This window comes from Nilaparvata lugens, chromosome 14 (assembly GCF_014356525.2).
Source record: "Nilaparvata lugens isolate BPH chromosome 14, ASM1435652v1, whole genome shotgun sequence".
Classification (NCBI taxonomy): Eukaryota; Metazoa; Arthropoda; class Insecta; order Hemiptera; family Delphacidae; genus Nilaparvata; species Nilaparvata lugens.
The window spans coordinates 8,789,823-8,817,799 of record NC_052517.1 but is presented as its reverse complement, the minus strand read 5'-3'; the positions used below and the strand labels follow the sequence as shown (position 1 = coordinate 8,817,799).

The 27,977-nt window shown below is 35.9% G+C and overlaps 1 protein-coding gene across 3 annotated transcripts; it reads left to right on the top strand.

Moving 5' to 3' along the window:
- Positions 1-350: 350 nt before the first annotated feature.
- Positions 351-27,475, top strand: LOC111050856 (zinc finger protein 431-like). 3 transcript variants are annotated; one of them, XM_039440686.1, is made up of 5 exons: positions 351-530; positions 1,770-1,877; positions 12,760-12,842; positions 14,777-14,918; positions 24,530-27,473. In XM_039440686.1, the coding sequence occupies exons 4-5, from the start codon at positions 14,777-14,779 to the stop codon at positions 27,127-27,129; spliced, it is 2,742 nt and encodes a 913-aa protein (XP_039296620.1). In that variant the 5' UTR covers positions 351-530; positions 1,770-1,877; positions 12,760-12,842; the 3' UTR covers positions 27,130-27,473. The 3 variants fall into 3 exon arrangements, with proteins under 3 accessions (XP_039296620.1, XP_039296622.1, XP_039296623.1); XM_039440688.1 differs by having other exon boundaries at positions 351-624; XM_039440689.1 differs by lacking the exon at positions 12,760-12,842 and having other exon boundaries at positions 24,530-27,475.
- The last annotated feature ends 502 nt before the right edge of the window (positions 27,476-27,977 follow it).

Sequence of the window (27,977 nt, the reverse complement as noted above, 5' to 3'; positions counted from 1 at the left end):
GTCTTTACTTTTTTTGTCTTCGGTCTGTCGGTCTTAACATCAGCAGTTTAACTTTGTTACCTTGTCCAAAAGTAGCATGTATCAGAATATCAGAATTTATAAAAGTTTCTCCAATTATTGAAACTATCATCATTAATCAGTATGATATTACAAATATTTTCAGATATGAAGTATTAATTTAAATTAATCCATTTCAGGTATCAATGCTTTAATTTGAGTGCCTTTTAAAATTAGCGGTAAATCTAATTTCTACAAAGATGGCGCTGTCTTAGTGCACTCAAGTTAGTCTTGGTGCCATCACAAAGTAGAAGGAATCTCTTCTCTGTGTGCCATGTAGTATGTTAGATAGAAAGTTACCTTTCTGTATGTATTCTGTGGCCTTGACTCGCTCGTCTGCTCGCTGGTATTTTTTGTCACTTGCTGTCTTCTAGTTAATTTATTGTAATTTGGTGGTTTATTTTATCATAGCCTAATACCATTTTGAATATAAAATTATCAGTTTTAGTACGAATACCAAAATGGAGTCAGAAGTAAGTAGCCTACTTGAAAATTGTATAATCATTGAATCACAATAGACTTCATAACCAAAAAATTCAGTGGTGGTGGGGCCTATTTCAAATATAGGTATATCACGTTATTATTTATTACCTATTATAGCCTAATTATTTATATAATATCTATGTTGAATGAAGCTGAAGCATTATTGATCGATAACAACAATGTTCATATTTACATAATATTCATTAGAGCATGTAAAATGGATCTATAAAAACATGTTGTACCTAACTTGAGTTTATAGACTCAATATGAATCATGTTCATGCAAAAGTCTAGTCTAGTCTGTGAGCGACCACGGTTACCTCAGTTAAGCTATTATTGGAGAAATTGACTCATTTTTTTAATGAAAGAGGAGAAATAAATAAAGCGTGCTATCCAATTTTGTTACATTTTAATATTATTAGCTTTATGAAAACTTATCTCATGTAGGCTAACAGCGACTTTCAATTGTGGGGAGTCCGATGGTAGCAAGCATTCAAAGGCACACCAGTGTTTAATGTTAAGTCGGGCCTAGGCCACAAACTCAAGTTCTGTCGTAAATTTGTCAACCTCTTTAATTAAGGATATAATTTCAATGGTACCTATAAATTTCAATTAGTATTACTTCTAATGATATTAATTCATCAAAGCTTTATAACTCATGCAATATTAAATCCTATGATTTCTTGAAGATATTAATTTTCTCCATTCCAATATGATATATAGAATATATAAATTACAATCATTGCAATAATCTGATAAAACCATCTTGTCCTTACACAGATAAAGTCACTTATAGGCCTAAGTTACTTTTGCCCATCTTGACCTGGGCTCGAATCCCGGCCTAAACAGGATTTTTTTCTCAGTCACTCCCAAGTATTAGATGGACACATCAAATCGTCGATCCCGGCTGCCTATAAACTTAAATAATAATGGTTTTGTTCATAGCACAGACATGCCACCAGGGCATGTCCATAAGGGAACACGTCAAGATAGATAAAACCAAGTTCTTAGATTGACAGTCAGAACGTAAAAAATTACAGAAAGTAAAAAACAACACAAAAAAACAGTCAATCTGTTCGTAGGTGATGTTAGAGGCTCAGAAATTGATAAATTATCTCATGATCAATAGAATCATCTCACTACTGAAAAGTATTCTCATTTTGTGAGTTTTCAATAATTGAAGCCACTTGGAATGTTTTTGGTAACTGGTACCATTCTAATTCATTGCAGATGTCCACATGTGACCAGAGGACATATGGCCAATCACCAGTCTCAGAGCACAACATTGAGTGAAAATCAGACTCCAGGTTGACTAAGGCCATAGGAAGGAAGTGTGTGGTAAGTATAGTAATAAAATTGTTGATGTATTAGTATGTAATTCATAATTCAACTTGTATTTCTTTTTACTTTGCTGTGTGTTCAAGAAGCCTTTCACTGCACCAATCACAGGGCCTGTCTCATCAACATTCAGTAGGGTGTGCAAACACTGTTATGATATAGTCCTACACCTTACAAAATAAGTGGAAATTATAGGATCGTATTGTTGCCACTTCTCCATTTCCAATGCCTTCCGTAATATAGCTGTGAATCAAGAAATACTCCACCTACATGGGCTACTTTTGTACAAATTAATAAAAAAATATAAAAGCCTTGTAGTACTCTCAATTATTAACTTTAAAATATTTCAACAACTAGTTTCGACCCTAACTTTCAAGTTGAAAATGACCCAAGTTTGGGTCAAAACCAGTCGTTGTTTTTAATAATAGAGGGTAGTACAAGGTTTTTATATACAGAATGTTTCAGAAGTAGTGTCGAACATTTTAGGGTATTGCTCCTGGATAATAGGAGACTACTTTAAATATTGTATTTGAAGTGTCAAAACTCAGCGGTTTTCCTTATAGCAGCTATTTTGTTATTTTTCACTTAAGAATTTTTTTATCTCAAGAACGAAATGATGTATTGATCAGAAATTTGGCATGAATATTAAATGCTGTAAAGACTCAACTTCTGAAAATAAAATGAAAACTTTTCTATGTAAATTTTCAAAATGGTGGCCTTTTTAAATTTTTGATACAAATTTCACGAAAACCGTTTACTTTACAGAAAATTTACAAGAGACAAAAAAGTTAGCAAATTTTATCAAGATTTCACGGATACCTCATTTATTAAGATTGGTCAAAGAATAACAGAAATTTATTATTTTTGTAATGCTTGCATGACCACTTTTCACAATTTAAACATCAATATTACATTTTTATTACCAATTGTATTTAAGATGAAGCTTTGAAACTCGGTATGGTTCCATATGGCCATCCAGCTGATTTTACAATGTTTTTCAGATGATCTTTTTTGTTGAAGATCATGCATGCTGTACGAAAATAATTAATTTCTCTGTTATTCTCTGACCAATCTTAATAAATGAGCTTCAATTTCAATTCAATTTTATTCACGTATCATACAATTTTAACAACACAATTACAATTATAAAATGAATATTAGAACCCACATAGACTATTACGTCCATGTGTGGGAGCAGTTCTTAAGATTAGTTGTGTTACAATAAAAAATATTGGGCTATAAGTATAAGATACATTTATGGTAAATGAAATAAAAATAGATTATATTAATATATTTTTAGGATTAATTATATAAAAAAATCAATTTGAATTTGAGAAGGAAGAAAGATAGATCCATTGGAAGAAAATTAGACAATCGGCTTGAATAATACCTATTTTTATAATTTATTAATAATTATTATTTTCATCACACCAGAACAGCCGGAATCGCTTTTTGCAAGATGTATTTGGTAAGAAAAACAGATTAAAATTGAATTTCAAACATAAGGTGATTTGATTAAATTCTCTGCATCCTGCCATCCAACATACATTAACCATTCAGAAATTCTGTGCTTTAACACTACAGTGACTCGGCCCGCCCCAGCCTCAACTATTTCTGGAGGAAGGTTTCTATACAGCCATTGCGAAATGTAAAATGAATTGTGCCTTTGCAAACTGATACTAATAGTAGGATTAAATAAACGTGACATTGTTTGGTTTCTGGTTAGATGACTGTGTTGAATCTCTCTGAAAAAAGTGTCCTTATTATTGAAAATGTAAATTACTAAAGTTTTTATGAAAATCTGCCTAACATTCATTACTGGAAATATATTGAATAGTAGATTGGTGGGAAAACGCTGGTTTTTTTGTAATATGGTTTTAATTATCAACCTCTGGGCGACCGACCAGCTATCCTTGAAATCTTGATAAAATTTGCTAACTTTTTTGTCTCCTGTAAATTTTCGTACAAGTAAACGGTTTTCGTGAAATTTGCAATCAAAATCAAAATGGCCGCCATTTTGAATATGTACATAGAAAATTTTCATTTTATTTTTCAAAGTTGAGTCTTTATAGCATAAATACTCATGCCAAATTTCATATTAATACAACATTTCGTTCTTGAGATAAAAATTCCTAAATGAAAAAAAAAAACAAAATGGCAGCTATAAGGATAATCGCTGAGTTTTGGAAACTTCAAATACAATCTTTGAAGCATCCTATCCCCCTCATAACTACCTAACCGTCTCATTAAGGTAAGCAAGGCTTCGGCATACTCATCAGCCGGTTCGCCCTCCCTCTGCTTCCTTGCAATGATCTGACTCTCAAGGTCGTTACTATAAGAATGAGGATAATAACGGAGTTTAAATGCCTCTACAAAATCAGCCCACGTCCTCCACTGGGAGCGACGATTCCGCATCCAAAGTAGGGCCCTCCCTCCATCAGCTCCGGCAAGGCTATAAGAGATTGCTCCCCAGAGATCCCATATGCGCCCTGGAGTTCCGCGAGCCTCTCGATGAAACTGGGAGCATCCGATACACCATCAAAATGTAAATTCCAACTTCTTACCTTGTCGCAGACTTCTCCTGACTATACGTGCCTGAAGAGCGGGACAGTGCCGGCTCTGTACCTGGTTGAGAGGCAGCAGCGGTCCGGGATCGAAGGTGCTCGACCATCCTCCTCCTCAGCTCCTTCACAGTCCCCGCTGCCGACAGGCCGAGACTCTCTAGGTAGCCGACCGCTTCCTCCTTATTCAGCCGATACACCCACGACACTCTGGGGTCGGCTTCGCGTTCCGCGAGGTCCTCCCGGCGGACCGCCTGTACGACTTCATCATCCTGATGAGTAGTCTCTTCTCCGTGTACACTCATCGCGGATTGGGATTCACCTAAACCTCTTCGCGATTTTCTTGGCGCCAGACGTCTTAGCCCCACGATGGGAGACGTCAGTTTATTAGCATGACCTATTCCACCCTCTAGGTTTCCTAATAATTGCGAAGTATTGCTACAACGCGGACTAGCTACAGTCGGATATGGGTCGGGGTCAGTAGCCGTACTGACAGGTGGAGTTACCGGACCTACACTTCTCCCTCTATCCTGATTCTTTACCCTCTGCTTCTTTCGCGAGATTTTTACTTTCAGGGGAAGAGTGTTTGCCCGTGCCGTTGCTGGCCGATTCGGCCCTCTGCCTTTTGAATACAGGGTGGGTGTTAAGGGAGATTAAGATAACCCTATACAAGGAGACGGATCTGACTATCAGGTCCCTACCAATAATTCTATTTATAAAGGTAGTACGCAATCTGAACCAACTGCGAATTGACGGCGAGCAAGCTGTACCTGCAAGCCCGGGATGTGGTTTTTCTATGGGGTTTAAGGTGAGGGCTATAGAGTAACGGTATGGCGGAACTATGGAGTTACTAGTAGTATTCAAGGTATAATTAAATAGGGCACGGTATAGGGTGTAAGCTATAGAGAATAGGGTGCAGGGTATGAGGTATACGGTATAGGGTATAGGGAACAGAGAATCAATAATAAGATTATTATTCTCTACAGCAAATAAACGTCTGCTCAATAATCCGCAATCTGAGAATTGCGCTCTAGCTCTCAGCAAGCTGGACCTGCTAGCTAAATACAGTATATCAATTTCAACTTTATGATAGTTAAAGTTTGGAGGATAAGGTTTCGGGTGTCGGATTTCTGAATCGCGAGCCTGTAGCTGCGAAAGGATCTTCAGCAATTCTGAAACTGCTAAACAGGATTTCCGCGCTAATCTGATGACTGCGCGCCGGTTATTAAGGGCCAATCTGTGACTGCCCTTAAGGGTATGGGAATCACTCTCAATCGTCCAAAACGCTTTTAAATTAATAGTCAGTATGTCGACTATTATGAGAGGATAGAAAAGATTTTTCACAGACACAGTCTGTAGAATAATATCGGGAAGACAACAGTCTGTCGTTGTCAGGGTAGGAAAGGATTTTTCCAGGATTTTCCACAAGGAAAATATCGAGTCAGAGACTCCTAATTCAGGAAAAGATTTCAATAGACTTTTCCAAGTAATTGCCAGTCTAAGGACTACCAAAAGATCGATCTCTAATTTGCAACTGAGATCACGGGAAAATTCGTGAATTTTCCACAGGTAAAGCCAGCAAATAATATTTGCTATTAAGAAGACAGGTTTCTAAGAATTTTAGAAAGGATTCGCGGGTCTGAAACCCGCGACTAGGACGATCTCGAATCTGGAACTGAGACCAGGAAGGATTTTAACACAGGAAGAATTAAGAGAAAGAAAGAGAAAGGATGCCGCAGTCTAGAAACTTCGGCGAGGAAGTCCTCAAGCTGTACCTGAGAGCTAGAAGGATTTTAGAATAGGGAAAGTGAAGAGAAAGAAAGAGAATGGAAGTCGCAGTCTAGAAACTTCGACAAGGACGAACTCAAGCTGCACCTGAGTTCTCTAGGAAAAGGATTGGACTTTTCCTACTTGGAATACAGCAAGTCAGAAACTGCTAAGCGAATTTAGAATACATGGCCACTCTATAGTATGAAAACTAAGCAAGGAAAATTTACCATAAATGATAATGATCTCTCTACAAGGATAAAAATTAATCGAGAAAACTTTTCTCAAAAGGAACAGGGATTTTCCCACAAGAATAAAAATTAATTGAGAAAAACTATTCTTAAAAAGGACAGGGATTTCCCTACAAGAATAAAAACTCAATGGAGAAAAATTACTCTTTAAACTAAAGGCCACCTTACTACAGAGAAGGAAAAATATACGGACTACCAGTCCTGACATACAATTACCTGAAATGACGTGGATACTGATACGGAGAATAGCGAACCGATTCCCACTTCCCGTATTATAATTAAAACGTCGTGAAGCGACAGAGTCGAGACTTATAAATTAAGTACTCAAAAATAATCTGCTATAAGAGCCTAGCTAAATTTCCCACTCAACTATTTGTAGCACAAACTTGAGATCCCTTACAGGTTTCAAAACCAAGGATAACTCGTTCACCCCCAGTGATACGAATTTAGGAAAAATAACCAACAAGAAAGAAAATCCCCCAGGAAGTTCTATCTTCAAATACAGTCGGCAATTCGACATACAATATTCCATTCACTAAAATACAGAATAGAATATTAACCCTCTAGTACACCACTATTAGGAGCGCCGCTCGGAACGCAGCCGTACACGAACCCGTTCACCGAACAACTGCTTTCTCCCAGGTCTTCTTGAAGCTGCACCGGGTCGCTGAAAATTAGGAGGCCGGGGGAAAAGAGCTTCCTGACCAATGAGAGTCTGAAAAGACGATCACGCCACTGGTCATGTGACGGGGTTTTGACTCAGCTGCTCCTGATGCTAAGGGTGCAGCAAATGATGACAATGATACTAATTGCTACACTAATTCAGGCCGGTAAACAATATTTCTATTCCAGAAATTTCATGAAGAACGATACCAACCCGACTCGGTAGCCGCTTATCGTTCTGATGATACAGATGCTGCTGATTCAAAGGGGTTGACGGCGATGGTGATGATGTGCATGTACACAACTGCAAATCTAACAAAATATATCCGGCAGTCGATCCTATTCCTATTCTAAAACAGAATAAATTCGCTAATTTATACATTAGTCGACGGCTCTACGTCCGTCACAAAAATTCACTTTGTGACAACATAAAAATGTCCTCACTCCTACCCCCTGTGCTATGGGGTGGGGGGTGGTTTTTTTTGCATATATCTCGAACAATATGCGTCTTTCGGAAATTTTTGTCGAAAACAATCATAATATCAAAGCTAACAAATTATCCTACAAATTTCATTTTCAACATTTTTCCATATCTCTCATAGTTTTCTAGGTATGAGCTCTCTAAGGTATCACATTTTGATGAAAAACCCTTCCGGCTCCGATTTTTTCATCTTTTTGGCCTTATAACTTTTTAACGATTCATTGAAAAAATCCTTGCTAATCATGGGCTCATAGAGCATTTATATGCTCCTCATATTCTCTTCAATTTTATGTATGGTCTCATTATTATTTTACGAATCTCCCGAAGATTGTTGCAGCCGTTATAGTGTTGAGTGTGAAATCTTCAGTTTAAAAACAATTGGGAGGGAATGTTTGGAACACAATATTTGACTTCGCAGCTTTGGTTGAACTAGTTAGAAGGTGAACATATCATAAGTACTTATCCCTACTTCTTGAGCTTAAGGGATGAGGGTAGTTTAAAAGTTTCATTTTTTCATTTCTGGCTGACACACATGTAACTGAGAAACAATGCGTTTCAGCTACATGGCTAACTGACTAAAAATTAAGCTAGATAAATTTTCTTCAAGTTTTGTACAGTGGAGTTTTGTGATACCTTCTTTAGTTTTAGAGATATACACTTTTAAAAGCGTAAAGTCTTTGAAAAGACAGTAATTCTTCCAACTTTTTGCACTTTCAGGGCTTATTACTCAGGGGGTAGGAGTGAGGACTTTCAATGTGATTACTCCCTTTACTATCCTTAAAAGAAGAGCTACGGGGTCAAAAATTGTGTTCCAAAATTTTCCCCCTATAATCTTTCATTGACTGGAGGATTATTTAAAAGACAGTGAGTTGTAGAGCATTCAATTCTCTTCAATTTAATATATTTTTTCATCATTTTATGCTTTCCATCAATTTTTATAGCAGTTTTAGTGTTGAGTATGGTAGGAGTGAGGAGTTTTAATATGCTTACCCCTCACTATCCTTAAAAGAACTGCGAGGTCAAAAATTGGGTTCCAAACTTTTCCCTCTATATCTTTTTGAGCATTCGATGCCTGGACTAGTATCTTATTACAAGTTAAGTGAGCCTCAATGACTCTTGAAAGGTTGTGAGCTGTGGAATTATTTTCTTTTTAATATTGAATCAAACTTGAGTATGCTCCTTGTTTTAGTTTAGCCTATTTCGCTGTATTTTATAATTTATAATTTTTGGATTCATACTCCAATCTTTATTTAGGGGGTCAATTATTTCTGTGCGGAGAAATTGAAAAAAAATCATGCAATGAAAGTTAAATTACACTCAATACTTTGTTGACTTTGTTTACCTGATTTACAGGCATTTATTAGTAAGTAAAAAATCTTATTCATCTTGTAAGACATGAAAGTAGCATGATAATAGTGGTGCAATTGAATGATGTATTGAGTGCTCATTTCTCCTTTCAGTCTATGAACTTCAAATTACTGTTTTCTTTGAACTTACTACAATTTATAAGCTACCGTATTAATCCTTATATTTCTCACATAAATATGTTGTATAACAGGTGATTGAGACCATGTCTAACAAAAAACGTTTTATTCGGTCATTTTTTATGAAAGAAATCATAAATTTCCCTAAGTACCCATAAATTCCCGGGAATTTATGATTTTTGGGAATATTTCCCTTGAATTCCCAGGGAATATTTCCACGATCTTCAATTCCCGGGAAATTTACATCACTATCGACAGTACTTCTGAAACACTCTGTATATTTTATTTTATTAATCTGTGATACAAGTTATCATGGTAAATGTGATCTGATATAAATAGTTGTTTCCTGTTACCAATGTCCAATTCTATATTGAATAGATTTTATTTGTTGACGATACACATTTATTTGTAATTTGATTATAGCTTCTGAAAGTTTACAATCGTATAATTTTATTGTTTCATTATGTTCCTTCAAACAGCAATGTTGCAAAGGTCTGGAAGTTGATAGAGGATAAAGGATAGAGCTTTTTGGTTTGTGTAATGACATACAAGGATAGAAAACCAATGTTTTAACCAGCTTCTGACTTTATAACGTGAATCTCACTACAGTTTTACTTTCCTTGCCCTATTATCATAGGTAAGGAAAGTATTGCTTTCCGAAAAAAATTAAGGTAGCCTACCCCAATTTCTAAATTTTTATACGTTTCAAGGCCCCCTGAGTCCAAAAAAGTGGTTTTTGGGTATTGGTCTGTATGTGTGTGTATGAGTGTATGTACGTCTGTGTACACGATATCTCATCTCCCAATTAACGGAATGAGTTGAAATTTTGGAACTTAAGGTCCTTCCCCTATAAGGATCCGACACGAACAATTTCGATCAAATGCAATTCAATATGGCGGCAAAAATGGCGAAAATGTTGTCAAAAGCAGGGGTTTTCGCGATTTTCTCGAAAACGGCTCCAACGTTTTTGACCAAATTCATACCTTGAAAAGTCATTGATAAGCTCTATCAACTGCCATGAGTCCCATATCTGTAAAAATTACAGGAGCTCCGCTCCATCCATGCAAAGTTTGATTTTAGATTCCCAATTATCAGGCTTCAGATACAATTTAAACAAAAAAAAAACAAAGTGGAAAAGATTGAGCATGAAAATCTCTTCAATTAATGTTCAGTAACATTTTCACCTAAAATTGAAAATAATCTCGAAATTCGAGAAAATGTTATTATTTCAATTACAAACTGTTGGCAACTGTTGATTCTATTAAATCATTCACTATGAAGAGATAGCAGACTTCGTGTGTCTCCAGCCTTATTGCCCTGTCACCAGCTGGCTTGAATCTTTGAATAGTAGACTTGAGATGCGCGGGAACACTAGCGTCAGGTGATAAATTTTCATAACGGCAAGGAAAGTTGTGTGAGTGCGCCACACCAGATTTTTATTACTGTGTAAATACATCTCATAGATGTCATGTCTATTGTGTGACCTCTTTCTTCATCAATAAGTATTTCCTCCCTCCATCTATCCTCCTATCCCATTGCCTCCTCTTTATCCTCCTCCTCCTCCCTCTTCTTCTTTTTCTTCTTCTTCTTCTCCTTCTATTACTCCTCCTCCTCCTTCTTCTTTTTCTTCTCCTTCTTCTTCTTCTATTACTCCTCCTCCTCCTCCTCCTCCTCCTCCTTCTTCTTCTCCTTCTTCTTCTCCTTCTCCTTCTATTACTCCTCCTACTTCTTCTTCTTCTTCTTCTTCTCTTCTCTTCTTCTTCTTCTTCTTCTTCTATTACTCCTCCTCTTCCTCCTTCTTCTTCTTCAATTACTCCACTTCCTCCTCCTTCTTCCTCTCCTTCTTTTACTCCTCTTCCTCCTCCCTCTTCTTCTTCTCCTTCTTCTTCTTCTTCTTCCTCTTCTTCTTCTTCTTCTTTTTCTTCTTCTTCTTCTACTTCTATTACTCCTTTCTCATCTCGTCCTCTAGCTCTTCCCCTTCCACTTCCTCTCCTCCTTCCTCTCATATTCCTCTTTTCCTTCTCCTTCACTTCCTCCCCCTCATCATCCTACACTCTTTTCCTCCTCTCTTCCTCTTTCCCAGCCTTAGGGTAACCGTCCACTGGAGCCGTATCCAACCGATCCGTTCGGCCGTTGAATCGGTCGAATCTGCCGGCCGTTAATTCGGCCGAATATGGTCGTCCATTGGAACCGTTTACGTCAGTCTAGTTCAGTGATAGGCTGGTTGCTAATTATCGAATTAATTACTATCATAGCCACCAAAATTTTTCATGAACAATGATTATATTGAGATTTTGAAAACTGAATAAACAGATATCCACTAAGTTAGTTATTAATTATAATAATCTTATCTTCAGATCCTATTTGTTCAGCAATCTTTGTCCACAGATTCCTTTAAACATCACAACGATGATATCTTTTGTCTCGCATATCCCACAATGGAACATTACCAATGTTTGAACCAAACTTATCAAATTTTCATTGTCCATAGTTGAAACTTTATAGAACAGAACAAGTTCAAAAACCAAGCCGTTATGAAAATTAATCACCTGACGCTAGTGTTCACGCGCATCTCGTCTACTATTCAAAGATCCAAGCCAGCTGGTGACTGGACAATAACGCTGGATACCACGAGATCTGCTATCTCTTCATAGTGAATGATTTAATAGAATCAACCGTTTGCAATTGAATAATCACATTTTCTCAAATTTCAAGCTTATTTCCAATTTTAGATGAAAATGTTACTGGACATTAATTGTAGAGATTTTCATGCTCAATCTCCACTTGAATTTTTTAGTTTAAATTCTATCTTAAATCTAAAATCAAACTTTGCATAGATGGGGTGGAGCTCCTGGAATTTTTATAGATATGGGACTTGTGGCAGTTGATAGAGCTTATCAATGACTATTCTAGGTATAAATTTGATCAAAATCATTGTAGCCGTTTTCGAGAAAATTGCGAAATCCCCTGTTTTCGACAACATTTTTGCCATTCAGCCGCCATCTCGATTCGCATTTGATCGAAATTGTTTGTCAGATCCTTATATTGTAAGGACTTTAAGTTCCAAATTTCAAGTCATTCCGTTAATTGGGAGATGAAATATCGTGTACACAGACACACAGACCAATACCCCCAAAAAAAACACATTTTTGGACTCAGGGGACCTTGAAATGTATATGAAATTTAGAAATGGGGGACCTCAATTTTTTTCGGAAAGCAATACTTTCCTTACCTATGGTATTAGGGCAAGGAAAGTAAAAACATACAAGACTGTGAAACAATTTTGAGGTTAGGATGATGTCTCAGCTCGACTTCGTCCGGATGGAGCCGGAAAATCCCATTCAATTCGGATCAAAAACTTGATCGGCCGGAGATGACCGTGCACGGACTTATGAACCTGTTGCAATGGATGAGCATCTATAGCTTTATTTGTTGGGGGATCGTTCAGACGAGTTCGGTAGTTTTCGGCCGATGCTAGTTCGGACGAAATCGGTTCCAGTGGACGGCCCACTTTATCTTCCCCCTTTTACCCCTTATGTTCTCTTTCTGGTTTATCTCTTAACTTAACTAAAATTTCCTTATTCACTGAATTTACTTATAATTTAATTTCCTTAATTTAGTCTTGACTCTGTTCACAAAAATGTATTGAATCTCATGCGCATGTTTGTATTTCAGGTGGTAGAATAGCCAAAGTAGTATTAGGAAGATTGGAGGTTTCGGTTGAAGGCTGCAATCAACAGAAGTTGAGTTTAGTCCAGGTAAGAAAAGTGTGTCTGTTTGAAAGGTCTCTTTGAAAAAAGTTATTTCCATTTGCTTATTAACTGTACTCAAGGTTATTTGTAATTTCTTGTTGTCAAGTGGAATCTTTTTAACTGTTGTTTACCACACATATTTTCGCTTCCAACTACATTTTTGACTTTTGTGTCTTCTGTTCATGTTGATTTTCCGTTCTTTATAGAATCTGCTATCAATTTCTGAAGGATCTGTCCCAATTATTTCATGTTGAGTCGCTCATGTCTCCAAAAGTCATAGTGAAACTTGTTTTCCACGTCAAGGATCTGTTGAAAGCACAAATCGATCAAATTTAGTTTTAAAGTAACTTGCTATTAAAATGATTAACAATTATTGTAATATTCTACAATAAAAAGACTCCAGGATGAGCATTTTTTCTATGTAGAATTGGTATCAAAAATTGATAAATATTGATGTAGGCTAGCCCCAACATTAGTAGACAGAAGGTTGATCACTCACAGGTGTAAGATTCGAAGTGGTGGGGGGAATGCCAGCGTGACGTCACGTGTAGTGAAAAAGTGATAGAGTAATCACACTGAGCATACAGTTTATTCACTGTATCTTCAAATATATCGTCGTTTAATCCCCTCAAGATTGACCTAGAACTTAAAAATTCTCCATACTTATAGCGAATTATTCACCAATTCTAATGATGTTGTTTGATATTTCAAGTTCATTCAACTTGTATGAATAAAATGAAGTTGGAAGTTTTTCAAGAATCTAAACACGTGACACGAAAAAGTTAATAAGCTGGAAAAGCGTTAGTAGACCACGTTTTACTATTATAATTTCAGATTAACCCATAAAAAATCTTGATAAACCAATGCATTGCAATAAAACAATAAACCGATCCCGATAAATCCAATGAATTTAATTCATAAAAATGCACTGAACACATGCTGATATCGAGCACATGTTCTACCTACGAGAATCAAAATATCTCATCCCCAAAATTCACAAGCTGATGTATAGCCAAACTACAAAATATAAACATGACCTAGAAGATGAAGAAACCTTAAGGGTTTGAAAGGGAAGGTTAGGAGGTGGGTTTTTTTGCTTTTATATTGCAAAATGCTTGTATTATTCAAATGTTTTGATAATTATTGTAAAGCAGGAACAGAAAGCTTGCATGTCAGAAAATGTTTGTGTTATATAATTTGACTATAGGTCACCCTATGATTTTCAAGAATGCGATATTCTGCCTACTCTGTACTACAGCCTACGTCACGGTTGCAGTTCCCCCACTCCAATTGCATTTCAACTAAAATACTATAGATGAGTGACCAACATCCTGTCTACTAACTTTGGGCTAGCCCTACATGGATACATATCATATGAGCACGGTTGTCAAGGTGACTGCTTTGGCAACGAACTGTTTATCAAAAGAAAACAAGTTGGAGTTTTATGAGGTATGTTCAAAGATGATGTTGTATTTTATTTTTATCTTGTTCAATATTGTAAACTTTCAAAGAATAAAGTGGTATAATTACAAAAGCACTTTTACAACATTATTATTAATTGATCAATAAAAATGGAAATAGGCCTACAATCATCGATAGTAATTTAAGAATTGTGATGCAAAATCCCATGTTAAGCAGTTGAGTAGCATCTGAATTTCTGTTTTATAAATTATTCTAAAACTGGATGACAGTATTAAAAATACACCTTGATTGTTGCAATAGAGCTCTTGGGTGGATACCACTTTCAATTCCTACACTTTGTATTCTCATTTTACGTCATAGAAAAGCTATTCACCTACTGTTGTACCAACCCTTCTACAATATAGTTAGCTATTCATCTAAAATTATCGCCTTCATAGACCACTGTGAATAATGTAGTCTATATCAATAATAATAATAGTCCTGTCCTGCCATTGATTGTGAATGTATATATGTTGCAGATGGCGACAGTTACTGTTAAAAGGGAAGAGGAGGAGGAGGATGATAGCAGCCAGCAACCAGCTGCAGTGGAAGATGAATGCAGCCAACAACATTATCTAATCCCTGGCTACAACATGATTTTCATCAAAGAGGAGGCATATGGTGAGATGCATTCTATCACTACCCGATTCTTGGTTGACTAGGATCTACACTCGTTGCTTGTGTGATTAGATTGTGGCCAGCTTCCTTACATGAAGTGGTTTGATGTTTGGGAGTAGAACTCCTGTGTAAATGCAAAACAAATGTGTTGGGTGATTAATGTGTTCAGATCATCCCATGATATCGCATCAAACTGAAGATGTTTGCCTACAACTTGTTATAGATTTGAACTTCTTCAATTTTATTAATTACCTCTAGTGCAGTCACTATATACATTGGTGCATGCAATTTATATTTTAGTCCTGATTTTTTTAAATATATTATTTGGGTACATAAGAGAAGTCCAGAACCAATTTCTTCATGCAAAATTTCCTTGTGCTAGATACAGAGTAGCCCAAAAACCTCGTATTTTCGGCTCATTTTCCAGTTTTCAGCTATTTCTGCCAAATCTCGTAATCGGACAGAAAAATTTGCTCTCGCCTTTTTTCTAGAATATAAAATTCTGAAACAGAATATAAAATGAAATCATTGGGAACTCTCTATCTCCAATGAGTACTCAGTTATGATTTTTCAAAAATGAGTGAAATTTGAAGAAAAAATGAATTTTAGTTTTTGATCAACAATATCTTCCGATTGTAACCATTTAGATGTATAATTCAAAATGAATATAGAAATTGGCCATTTTTTGTGTATTGGAATATGGGCTTAAGTACACTCAACAATAAATTTTCTATTTTTCGACCGAATTTGACTCCTGATGCATGATTTTAGACCGCCTTGACGAGCCGAGAAGAATAAAGTGTAGTACGATGGAAATCTGAGCATTGTGTCAAAAGTTATAAGTGTTTGAAATTTTGATCCTTGAGGTATCCTCAAGCGCGCCTCTCCACTAGGAAATACTGAAATGAGGTGCATCTAACGGGTGATTCTCATAGAACATATGTCATTCTGCGAAATATCAATGTGACGGCAATGTAGTTGGTGATGAAGGTTGAAGCTGAAAATGAGGTGTTTTTCACAATACAAGGAGCATTGTTGTCAGGTGTATTTGGAAATCTATATGAGAAAGCGCTCTACCAGATCTCAGATTGTGGAGCACGAAAATACGTCCAGAGGGATTTTGAATTATGCATGTAAATGGTAACAATCAAAAGATATTGTTGATCAAAAACTAAAATTAATCAAAATTAATTTTTTTCTCCAAATTCTACTCATTTTTGAAAAATCATAATTCAGTACTCATTATAGATAGAGAGTTCCAAACGATCTCATTTTATTCAGAATTTTATAAGCTAAAAAATGGCTAGAGCAAATTTTTCTGTCCGATTACGAGATTTGGCAGAAATAGCTGAAAACTGGAAAATGAGCCGAAAATACGAGGTTTTTGGGCCACTCTGTATCCAGCACAAGGAAATTTTGCATGAAGAAATTGGTTCTGGGCTTCTCTTATGTACCCAAATAATATATTAAAAAATCAGAACTACAATATAAATTGCATTCACATCCCCTTTTTTATGTCTATATTGACTGGACTACTCTGTTGTAATAGATTTGAACTTCTTTAATTATTATATTAATTACCTCTCATAACTATAACTTCCATTATCACTCTCTCTAAGTGACTAAAAGCATTGTTCTATTCGAATACTAATGAACATTGATGGGCATATGGACATTGGCTTGTCATCCCTTTCCTAGCGAAGTGAGGTCCAAGATTCAAGTCGATGGTTTGGCATTTCTCTTAATGTTTAAATGTTTGAATGTTCAAATGTTTATATGTTGCGCCTTTACGGCAAAACGCGGTAATCCATAAGGTCTACAGTTTCAATCAGGTACTTGTGGATGAGAATACTTCGTGAGGTCTACTGTTCACAGAACTACTAGTTGACCGAACACAGTGAGGTCTATGTTTCAACTTTGGTTTTCTTTTGTCTGTCTGTATGTATGTAATGCAATTACGGCCAAACGCGTTGGTAGAAATCTATGAGATTTAGCAGAAATATTGCTTTTTCAACTGCGCGTCGATGTATACACAAGGTTTTTTGAAATTTTGCATTTTAAGGATAATATGAAAAGAAATGTAATTCCTCCATACTCCGATGTCACTGTATAAAATAATATCATCTGCTCTAAAGATAGGATTAATCAGATTATAGAATTATTCATAATCAATCAGCTGACAAGTGAATACACAGATGTCTGGAGAAGCCAGTTTATTTCTGTAAGGTCTATAGTTTCAATCAAAGACCTTAAAGAGGTATGCATCTTTAAGGTCTTTTGGTTTCAATATTTTTTTGCAGTCATGGTATTATTATGCGTGCCCATCAGTATCAATATTCTCACATTTGAAAAATCTGATTCAATAGGTGATCTCACATTTGAAAAGACTAATTTTGTAGGATAATCAAATGAACCAAATAATGCTGAAGAATTTATAATATTTCTTATTGTAAATAATTAGTTTTCATCAGATGGAAAGATTATCATGGAACTGGATGAATTATATCATATGAAGTACAAAATCAAACGTGAATTGAATTTGTTAACATTTAAAACAGGTGACATGAGATACCTGTGAATGAGAATACTGCATGAGGTCTACTGTTCACAGACCTACTAGTTAATTCAGCACCTCATCAATATTATTTGCTTTACATGACTTATAAAGAAAAGTTGAAGAAAACTCAATCTCTGTATAGCTCTGCACCATTTCCAAATCATTAATTGGCTATGAAGAAATATAATGAATTACCAAAATATTCAATCACAATTACGAAAATGCATTATTGTATCTTGACAAAAATATTCTATTGACAAACAAGATTTATAAACTATGGTTTGTTAATAAACAACTTCTATACTTTTTGGAAAAGCTTTCTATTTATCACAAAACACATTTTACAATTATAACTCCTAATTTGTGCTCAGAGGAGTCTTTCATCTTACTAGAAGTTTGATGTAGATCTAACTGTCAAATTCTACTAGCTAATTACACCTATGCTGACTAAACAACTTAACAGTACAATACAGTGCTGGAATGCAGTTTTCAGTCATATAACTTATATAATAATATTATATGTAGTTGATCATCCATATTATATATGGGGCCTATTTCACAAAGGTACAAACATTGTTACCAACCATGGTTACAAACAAGTACTTGTAGCTACAAGATTACAGTTTTACAAGTCTACAAGTGCTCCAATAGTAAACATAACCTATTTTGATGATAATTTCCCTTTTTCATGCTTCAAAAAGGTTACTTGTACTTTTTAATAATTACTTTGAAATCATTTGAAAGCAATATAATTTTTTTTGTACTGTCTACTTCATTGATTGCTGAATTTGTAACCTACACAGTATGTACTGTGTATATAATATATAGTATATAACACACTTTTTTCCTATGTGTTTAAACACGACATGCAGTCAATTATTAAGTAACACTGTTGAAAATGATCGCTAGACGATCAAAAGTACTTCAGTTCGTATGTAAAAGTATTTAATTATTTACTCAATAATTGACTGCATGTCGTGTTTAAATACATAGAAAAAAGTGTGTTAATACATAGCAGCTCGGAATGGATCAAGAAACCATCAAATATAGTATATGTACTATATATAGTGTATACTATAGTGCGGTCCACGTTATAATGACAGTATTCGATCAACTTTGGTTTTGCTATCCTAGTTTATCATTCGACAAAGCCGGTGGTACTATCCTTTTCTAGGTCCACAACGATGCCAATTATGTTTTTGACAGTGTAGAAATATAATTAATTAATGCAGAGAATCGGTATCACTATTCTTCTATCTTTATCTACTGCCATTATAACGTGGACCGCACTATATATATACTGTGTATATATACTATAGTACACATAACCTATGAGGTAACAAACACATTAATGACTATTTTGGACATTTATTAAATTCAATCTCCCAATGCATATATTTCCAAAATAATGAATTACAGAGGGATATAGGGCATTTTTGAATATTAGAAATAATCATTTAATATTTCAAATAATTTTAATGATCACTTTACATAGCTTTCCACTTCAGAAAAAAATGCATAGTTACGAACAGAATAGAATAGAATTCTTTATTGTCGTTTAACACATAGTGCAATAGACATAGTCATCAGGAAACATAAAACATACAACAGTCACACAGACAAATACAAAATAAAGCGTTTCGCAGAAGTCAATATGGAGTCGGAACACATATCACAATAAACTTCAACAAAAAATGAGTTCTATACATAAATGATACATGAATAGATATAGCCTATGAATATATTTGAACAGTGGAATAAATCATAAAAAAGAAAGGCTCTCTATACTCAAATCATTCCATTCTTGGAGTGAATATAGTGGTTTGGATTTCAGGAACTTGTACATTATAGTTTTAAATTTTCTAAAACTAACATCTCTAGCATCTAATGGTAACTTATTAAATAATTTTATACTCATATAGTCAAAGTTCATTTGAGTCTCAGTCAATCTAGCCTGCATTACCTGCAGCTGATTCCTATTTCTTGTGATGTGACTATGTATATCACTTCTTTGCATTAATTTATCGAGATTACCTTTAGCAAAAAGCAAACAATTAAGAATGAATAGACACGGTACAGTGAGTATTCCTAGTCTTACAAAATGATCCCTACAAGACTCAGTGGATGGGATGCCAATCATTCTTCTCAGAGCCTTCTTTTGCCACAGTAATACATCTTTAGCACCAGGAGCATTACCCCAGATCAGAATTCCATATAACAAATGAACATGGAAAAATGCATAATAGGCATTGATGACCAAATCAAAGCTGGTACATTATTTCAACTTGCCAAGTAAATATGTCACTCTAGATAAACGTTTACAGAGGTTCATAGTATGAGTATCCCAGCTCAGCTTAGAATTCAGGTGTATGCCTAAATATTTCACATTCTTGTTCTCTCTAGCAGATTTTAAGCTAAACAGTAAGGACTCTGTTTTGCTGCTGTTAACGATCAACCTATTAACACTAAACCAATACTCAGCTTTATTAACAATGAGCGCTGTTTTCTGGCTAAGCTTTCCTGGATCTTTATCATTTATCAGAAATGTAGTATCATCTGCGTATAATATACATTCACCCTCAGTTGCATAATCAGGAAGGTCATTTATATAGACCAGAAAAAGAAAAGGACCGAGGACCGAGCCCTGTGGGACCCCATTTCTAATATCAAGTAGCCCAGACTTTTTATTTCCTATCTTGGTGGTTTGCAACCTGTTACTTGAGTAAGATTTCAAAAGATTGTATTCAATATCCCTCACTCCATAGTATTTTATCTTCTCACGCAGAATAGTGTGATCCACAATATCAAACGCCTTACTTAAGTCTAGAAGTGTTGCAGATACATCATGACCCAGTTCAAAGCACTTCAGTATATGGCAGACAAGACCTTCCACAGCTTTACCTGTAGATTTGCCACTCCTGAAACCAAACTGGGATGGCGTGAACAAGTCATTTCTCTCCATGTAATTGACCAATTGTTTCTGCATCAGACTCTCTACCACCTTTGATATAACTGGGACAAGAGAGATAGGTCTGTAATTATCTGGGCAAGATTTATCTCCTTTTTTGTAGACAGGCACAGTGACAGAAACCTTTAGACAGGAAGGATAGACACCATCAATGAGTATCCAGTTGATGAGGTAAGTCAAAGGTTGCAACAGTTCTTCTTTCAACTGCTTCAATAAGAAATTAGAAAGACCATAGAAATCCTCTGAATGAGAATTACTCAAACTGTCTATTACCTCTCTGACATCATCCACAGTGACCTCTCTCCATCCAAAAATGCACCTCTCTCTGTCTATTGTTTTATGACTCAGCACCTTCATAGCACTAGACAAATCCGCATTATGGTCATTGGGTCTTTGTATATTATTACAGATGTTTGCAAAGTGCTCATTGAAATCAGTAGCAGAGATAGGTAGGTCCTCATCAATACGTTTTAGCCGGTTGGTCTCAGAATTAATTACTCTCCAGGCAGCTTTGCATTTGTTACTGGACTCACTAATAAAATTTCCATTGGCCTGCTGCTTTGCTTCTCTGATCCTCTGCTTGTATTCCCTTCCCAATCGACGATATGTATTACATTTCGAAATTTCATGATATACCACCAAAATTGAACGGATTCTATCCAATTCAGGAGTGAACCAATTATTCAGTGGTAAGTTTGCTTTCTGTTTGTGAAATTTCTTCTTCTTTAAAATTGGACAACACTGATTCAAAAGACAAGTCAAATTGTTTATAAACAAATTTGTGCCTAATTCAGCACTATCAACTTTGTTAAAAGCTTCAACCCAATCGATAGTGGATAGTTTATGTCGTAGTAAATCAATATTTGGACCTCTCACACTCCTGTAATAAAAGGGGTTTTCACTTACCGTATTGTTAGATTTTTTCAATTCTTTTTTATATATGTTTTTATCCCAGAATGGTCTGATAAATGAGGCTCCTCTACAGTACATTCAATTTTGTTAAGGCTTTATGTTTGAAAAAACATTGTAGAGGCAAGATTCAAACCGAGTAGGTTCATAGTTAAAGCAGTAAAAATTATTTGAACGGAGCATATTTTGAAATTTACGAGTATTAGCACTATTATTCCTAATATCAATGTTTATGTCCCCTGTTACAACTATTCTAAAACGTTTAGATTTATGGAAATCACATAGATAATTGATGAAGCCGCTAGTGGCCTCTGTAAAATTTTCAACAGATGAACCGGGAGGTCGGTACACAGTAGCTATAATTAGTCGATCATTTCGGAATACAATAGCAGCTATTTCACATAGTCCCTCAGTGCAATATTCACTAACATCTACAATTTCATACTTATTATGATGAGAATAGGTCTCGTTAATAAAAATAGCAACCCCTCCGTGAACACTATTACTTCTACAAAACGTTGAGCCGAGTTTATAGTGAACAGGAATATACAAGTCTAATTCATCTTTATAGAGCCAGTGCTCATTGACACAAAGTACATCTATTCGACTATCCCTGAGAAACTACTCTTATTCATAAAATTTATTTCTAATGGATTACAAGTTTATATGAAAAATGCAAGAAGACAGGTTGGAGTTGGATGATTTTATCCTACACTGTGTCGACTTTGATTTAGTGACAAAAAAGATGACTGAATCAGACTATTATTACCAGGTGACTCTGAAGATTGTCTCAAATTTATATTTGAATGTAGGATAGGAGTACGAACAGTCATATTGGGAGTCAGGCAAAGAGATGTTGGAATCATCGTGGGCATATCATTTACATATTGTATAGCGGGAGAACAACAAGCATTAGGATTAGGTTTATCCAAAAGCACTTCAGTTCTTAACGATGTGAGATCGGCACCAAATAAGTCTCTCACATATCTCGCCAGCCGGTTGACCATAATCCTCTTCCCTCGTCGGTTGAGATGAAGCCCGTGCCTCGAAAATTGGAATCTTTTCAGGAACGTGTTAATATCCATGAAGTGAATGTTGAGTCCTCCTGTATAGTTTTTACCGCTCTTGATAGGTAGGCGTTGGCGTAGCTGATATTCTCATTGAGGGCAGGATCGTCGTACCTTTAGGGCACACTGCATACCAGGATATTCGTTTTTAGATCCACATCAGTAAGAGATCGCATTGCTTGGTCCAATGTCAGTTGAAAAGGTTCGTTAAGATGTAGGTCATTTGAACCCGCCAATAAAATGACACAATCATCTTCCGTAAAATCTTTGACTATGTCAAGACCTTGCTGAATAACGTGCTTCAACTTTGCACTAGATTTAGTACTTACTAAAACTTCCAATCCATCTCCAAATTCACTCGTAAAATTACAGAATTGCTTTCCCTGATTATCTGCTAGAATTGTGACTTTTTTTCTTTTTGGAAGTATCACCGTTATGAGTCTTTGGTTTATTTCGAGTTGAGGGGTGTTGATGAACCTGAGCTATCACCTGTATTTTTTGTGGCATCAAAGGTGACGATGTATTTGAAGAGAGCACCGAAAATCGGTTCACTGTTTCTATGGATCTGACCTGTCTGTGTTCATTTCTTAGTTTAATTGTATTTCTAGGTGTACTAAAGTTAGTAAACTCAATAGAATTTCGATCTGAATTGAGTTTTTCTCTGTTGAGAATACTATTTTTCTCAGCTTGGATTATGTCTATGATAGCATTCTTACTCTTCAACTCTTCATCGAAAGCAAGCCTGGATGTCTCAAGACATTTAATTCGAGATTTGAGGAAATTTATTTCCTCTCCTGCTTTCTCCTCATTGATTAATGAATCCTCAAAACATTCTCTTCTTCTATTTCTTTCATCACTCACGAGCTTGGATAATTGTTTATTCTCCTCTGCTAGTTCTGTCAGATTGTTTCTCAGCTCAAAGTTGTCCGTTAAAGCATTGTCCAGTTTATTTAAGACTCCGATTATATCCGGAATCAAGTCAATAATTGCGTCATTTGAATATTTTTCGGCAATATAAGAGAGTGTTCCCCTGGTACTCACAGCCAATTCAACTACATTATGATTAACGAGACCACAGTTTAAATTATCCAGGTCAGATTTAACTTCACGAATTAAGTTCTCGTGTTTTTGCCGGGTCATACGTTTATTCATTTCTGATAGAGGCGTATAAAGGATGTAAAGAGAGAGTACAGTTATAAAGGAAGAGCAGAAAGGAAATTGGATATTGCCAAGAGAGCTATCGCGGCTGGAAGCAAAGGAAGCTCCTGAGTATGGATAGGTCAGTATTTGTTAGATTTAAAACTGCCGCCTAATTGAAAGCGAAAGGTTGACAAATGATAGAAGAAGCCGGTGTCAACTATCAATGTGTTGTCATAGCAACTGAAGGACGCTATAGTTCTGTTAAGGTGTTGACGTTGAGGTTCTTGTTTACGTCAAACGGTAGATCCTGTCTCGGTATGAAAAAGAAGATAAGGAGAGTGGCGTTGTAAAATTGATTAATCAGTCAGCTGGTTAGCCTTCACAATAACAGAATAACATACCAGAAGACAAAACTGCTCTGAATTGTTCCGAAAGTCGAAACACAGCTGATGGCGATTTACAATACAGCACTTAATAATTTAACCTCACAAATGTGACACTCAAGAGGTTGTAACATTTCTATTGTAAATTACTCACTTCTTCAGACACTCCCTAGGTATGTAATCGTTGCACAGATTTATAATGTCACAGATCTGAGTGAATCAATAACTTATAGAATTCAATTTACACTAATTTTCAACATAATTGAGCAGAGCTGAACACAACTACAAATTTATATTATGGTGTTCCTTGTTCCTCATAACTTGGAATGTAAGTAAAAATTTACTTGGAACAAGTAATTTTGACAAAAACCAAAACCATGGTTGGCAACAAGACTTGCAACCTGCTTGTACCTTTGTGAAACAGGCCCCAGATTCTGGTATGACTAGAATCACTATAGAAGGCACTGGTAACACAAAATATTGTAAAATTTGTAGTCTTATTATATCCACTCACTTTATAACGTGAATGTAGCTGTAGACTATAATATCCAGTTATCACAATCTAAAATTTGCATTATTGATGATTGCAGATGAGCAAGAGGCTGAAGGAAGTTCCGAAAAAATTGAACCAGCGATGAGGCCTTCTAACTGCAGCACATCTGGCCGAGACTATGCACCAGAATTGGGTGGACTGAATGAGCATTCAATCTCACTAGTGGAAAAGTGCACTGAGTCATCTGTGGATGGCAAAAAGACCAACCTCTATAGCTGTGTTCATTGTAGCTATAGAACACCAACATTTAGTGATTTGAAGAGTCATATGAGCACACATACTGCAGAAAAACCTTTCAGCTGCGAGTACTGTGACTATAAAACTGCTCATTCAGGTCATTTGAAAGAACATATCACAACACATACTGGAGAAAAACCTTTCAACTGCGAGTTTTGTAACTACAAAAGTGCTAAGTTAGATAGTTTAAATAGACATATCAGAACACATACTGGAGAAAAACCTTTCAGCTGTGAGTTATGTGACTTCAAAAGTACTCAGTTAGGTCATTTGAAAAGACATATGAGCACACATACTGGAGAAAAACCTTTCAGCTGCGAACTTTGTGACTTCAAAAGTGCTAGGTTAGGTAATTTGAAAGTACATATGAGAACACATACAGCAGAAAAACCCTTTAGTTGCAAGTTGTGTAACTACAAAAGTGCTAGAAAAGGTGATTTGAAAATACATATCAGAACACATACTGGAGAAAAACCTTTCAGCTGTGAGTTTTGTCACTTCAAATTTGCTACCTTAGGTCATTTGAAAAGACACATCAGAACACATACTGGAAAAATACCTTTCAGCGTCGAGCTTTGTGACCTCAAAAGTGGTATGTTAGGTAATTTGAAAGTACATACAAGAACACATACAGCAGAATATCATTCCAAGACATTATTGATGATTGCAGATGAGCAAGAGGCTGAAGAAAGTTCAGTGAAGATTGATGATCGACCACCAGAGATGTGGCCTTCAAACTGCAGCACTTCTGGCCGAGACTATGCAACAAAAGTTGTTGGAAATTATGAGCATTCAATCTCTCCAGTGGAAAAGTGCACTGAGTCATCTGTGGATGGCAAAAAGACCAAGCTCTACAACTGTGCTCATTGTAGCTATAAAACACCAAAGTTTAGTGATTTGAAGAAACACATTAGAAAACACACTGCAGAAAAACGTTTCAGCTGCGAGTTTTGTGACTACAATACTGCTCATTCAGGTCATTTGAAAGAACATATCAAAACACATACTGGAGAAAAACCTTTCAACTGCGAGTTTTGTGACTTCAAAAGTGCTAAGTTAGATAGTTTAAATCGACATATCAGAACACATACTGGAGAAAAACCTTTCAGCTGTGAGTTATGTGACTTCAAAAGTACTCAGTTAGGTCATTTGAAAAGTCATATGAGCACACATACTGGAGAAAAACCTTTCAGCTGCGAACTTTGTGACTTCAAAAGTGCTAGGTTAGGTAATTTGAAAGTACATATGAGAACACATACAGCAGAAAAACCCTTTAGTTGCAAGTTGTGTAACTACAAAAGTGCTAGAAAAGGTGATTTGAAAATACATATCAGAACACATACTGGAGAAAAACCTTTCACCTGTGAGTTTTGTCACTTCAAATTTACTACCTTAGGTCATTTGAAAAGACACATCAGAACACATACTGGAAAAATACCTTTCAGTGTCGATCTTTGTGACCTCAAAAGTGGTACGTTAGGTAATTTGGAAGCACATACAGCAGAAAATCCTTTCAATGCATTATTGATGATTGCAGATGAGCAAGAGGCTGAAGAAAGTTCAGTGAAGATTGATGATCGACCACCAGAGAGGTGGACTTCAAACTGCAGTACATCTAGCCGAGACTATGCAACAGAAGTGGGTGGACTGAATGAGCATTCAATCTCTCCAGTGGAAAAGTGCACTGAGTCATCTGTGGATGGCAAAAAGACCAACCTCTATAGCTGTGTTCATTGTAGCTATAAAACACCAACATTTAGTGATTTGAAGAAACACATTAGAAAACACCCTGCAGAAAAACCGTTCATCTGCGAGTTTTGTGACTACAAAACTGCTCGTTCATGTCATTTTAAAGAACATATTACAACACATACTGGAGAAAAACCTTTCAACTGTGAGTTTTGTGACTTCAAAAGTGCTAAGTTAGATAGTTTGAAAAGACATATCAGAACACATACTGAAGAAAAACCTTTCAGCTGTGAGTTATGTGACTTTAAAAGTGCTAGGTTAGATAATTTGAAAATACATGTTGGAACACATACTGGAGAAAAACCTTTCAGCTGCGAACTTTGTGACTTCAAAAGTGCTAGGTTAGATAATTTGAAAACACATATGAGAACACATACAGCAGAAAAACCCTTTAGTTGCAAGTTTTGTAACTACAAAAGTGCTAGGAAAGGTGATTTGAAAATACATATCAGAACACATACTGGAGAAAAACCTTTCAGTTGCGAGTTTTGTAACTACAAAAGTGCTAGGTTAGGTAATTTTAAAGCACATACCAGAACACATACAGCAGAAAAACCCTTCAGCTGCGAGTTTTGTGACTTCAAAAGCTCTAGGTTGGTTGCTTTGAAAGCACATATCAAAACACATACAGCCGAAACAACTCCCAGCTAAACATTTATTATGGTCATCAACATCAACACAACACAGTTTCAACAAACTCTAGTTTTAGTTATGATTATAGAATCTTTGTAGACTGAATAAATATAAACTGTAGCCATTATTATCCGGCCTGTCTTTTTAGACTTGTTATTGAGATTGATATTTTTTATTGAGTGTTTTAATGTTTGATTTAGCGAATTCCTACTCTTAAGCACTCTAATCCAACTTTTTAAATATTTATTCAATTTTTAAAATTAAAAACCAGTAATTGCCAAAACAGCTCCATGCCAATACAAGCCTCATTAAAAATTGATTGTGTACTAATTGACCGAGTGAAGTGAGGTCTAAGATTCAAGTCGACGGTTTGGCATTTCTCTTAATGTTTATATGTTGCGCATTTATGGCGAAACGCGGTAATAGATTTTCATGAAATTTGACAGGTATGTTTCTTTTTTAATTGCGCGTCGACGTATATACAAGGTTTTTGGAAATTTTGAATTTCAAGGATAATATAAAAGGAAAAAGGAGCATCCTTCATACCCCAATATTAGAGTAAAAATCAGACTATAGAATTATTCATCATAAATCAGCTGACAAGTGATTACACAGATGTGTGGAGAAGCCAGTCTATTGCTGTATTCCATAAGGTCTATAGTTTTCAATCAGGTACTTGTGGATGAGGATACTACGTGAGGTCTACTGTTCACAGAACTACTAGTATTGATATGATTAAAGCCTTGTACACACGTCCGTACAGATTCGCGCAAACAATCGTATGTACACATGCCTCGGCATCCACTGTACATCCTTGTGGACGCGTTCCACGTATGCCTCGGCATTCAAAAAGCTATCTGATTTGC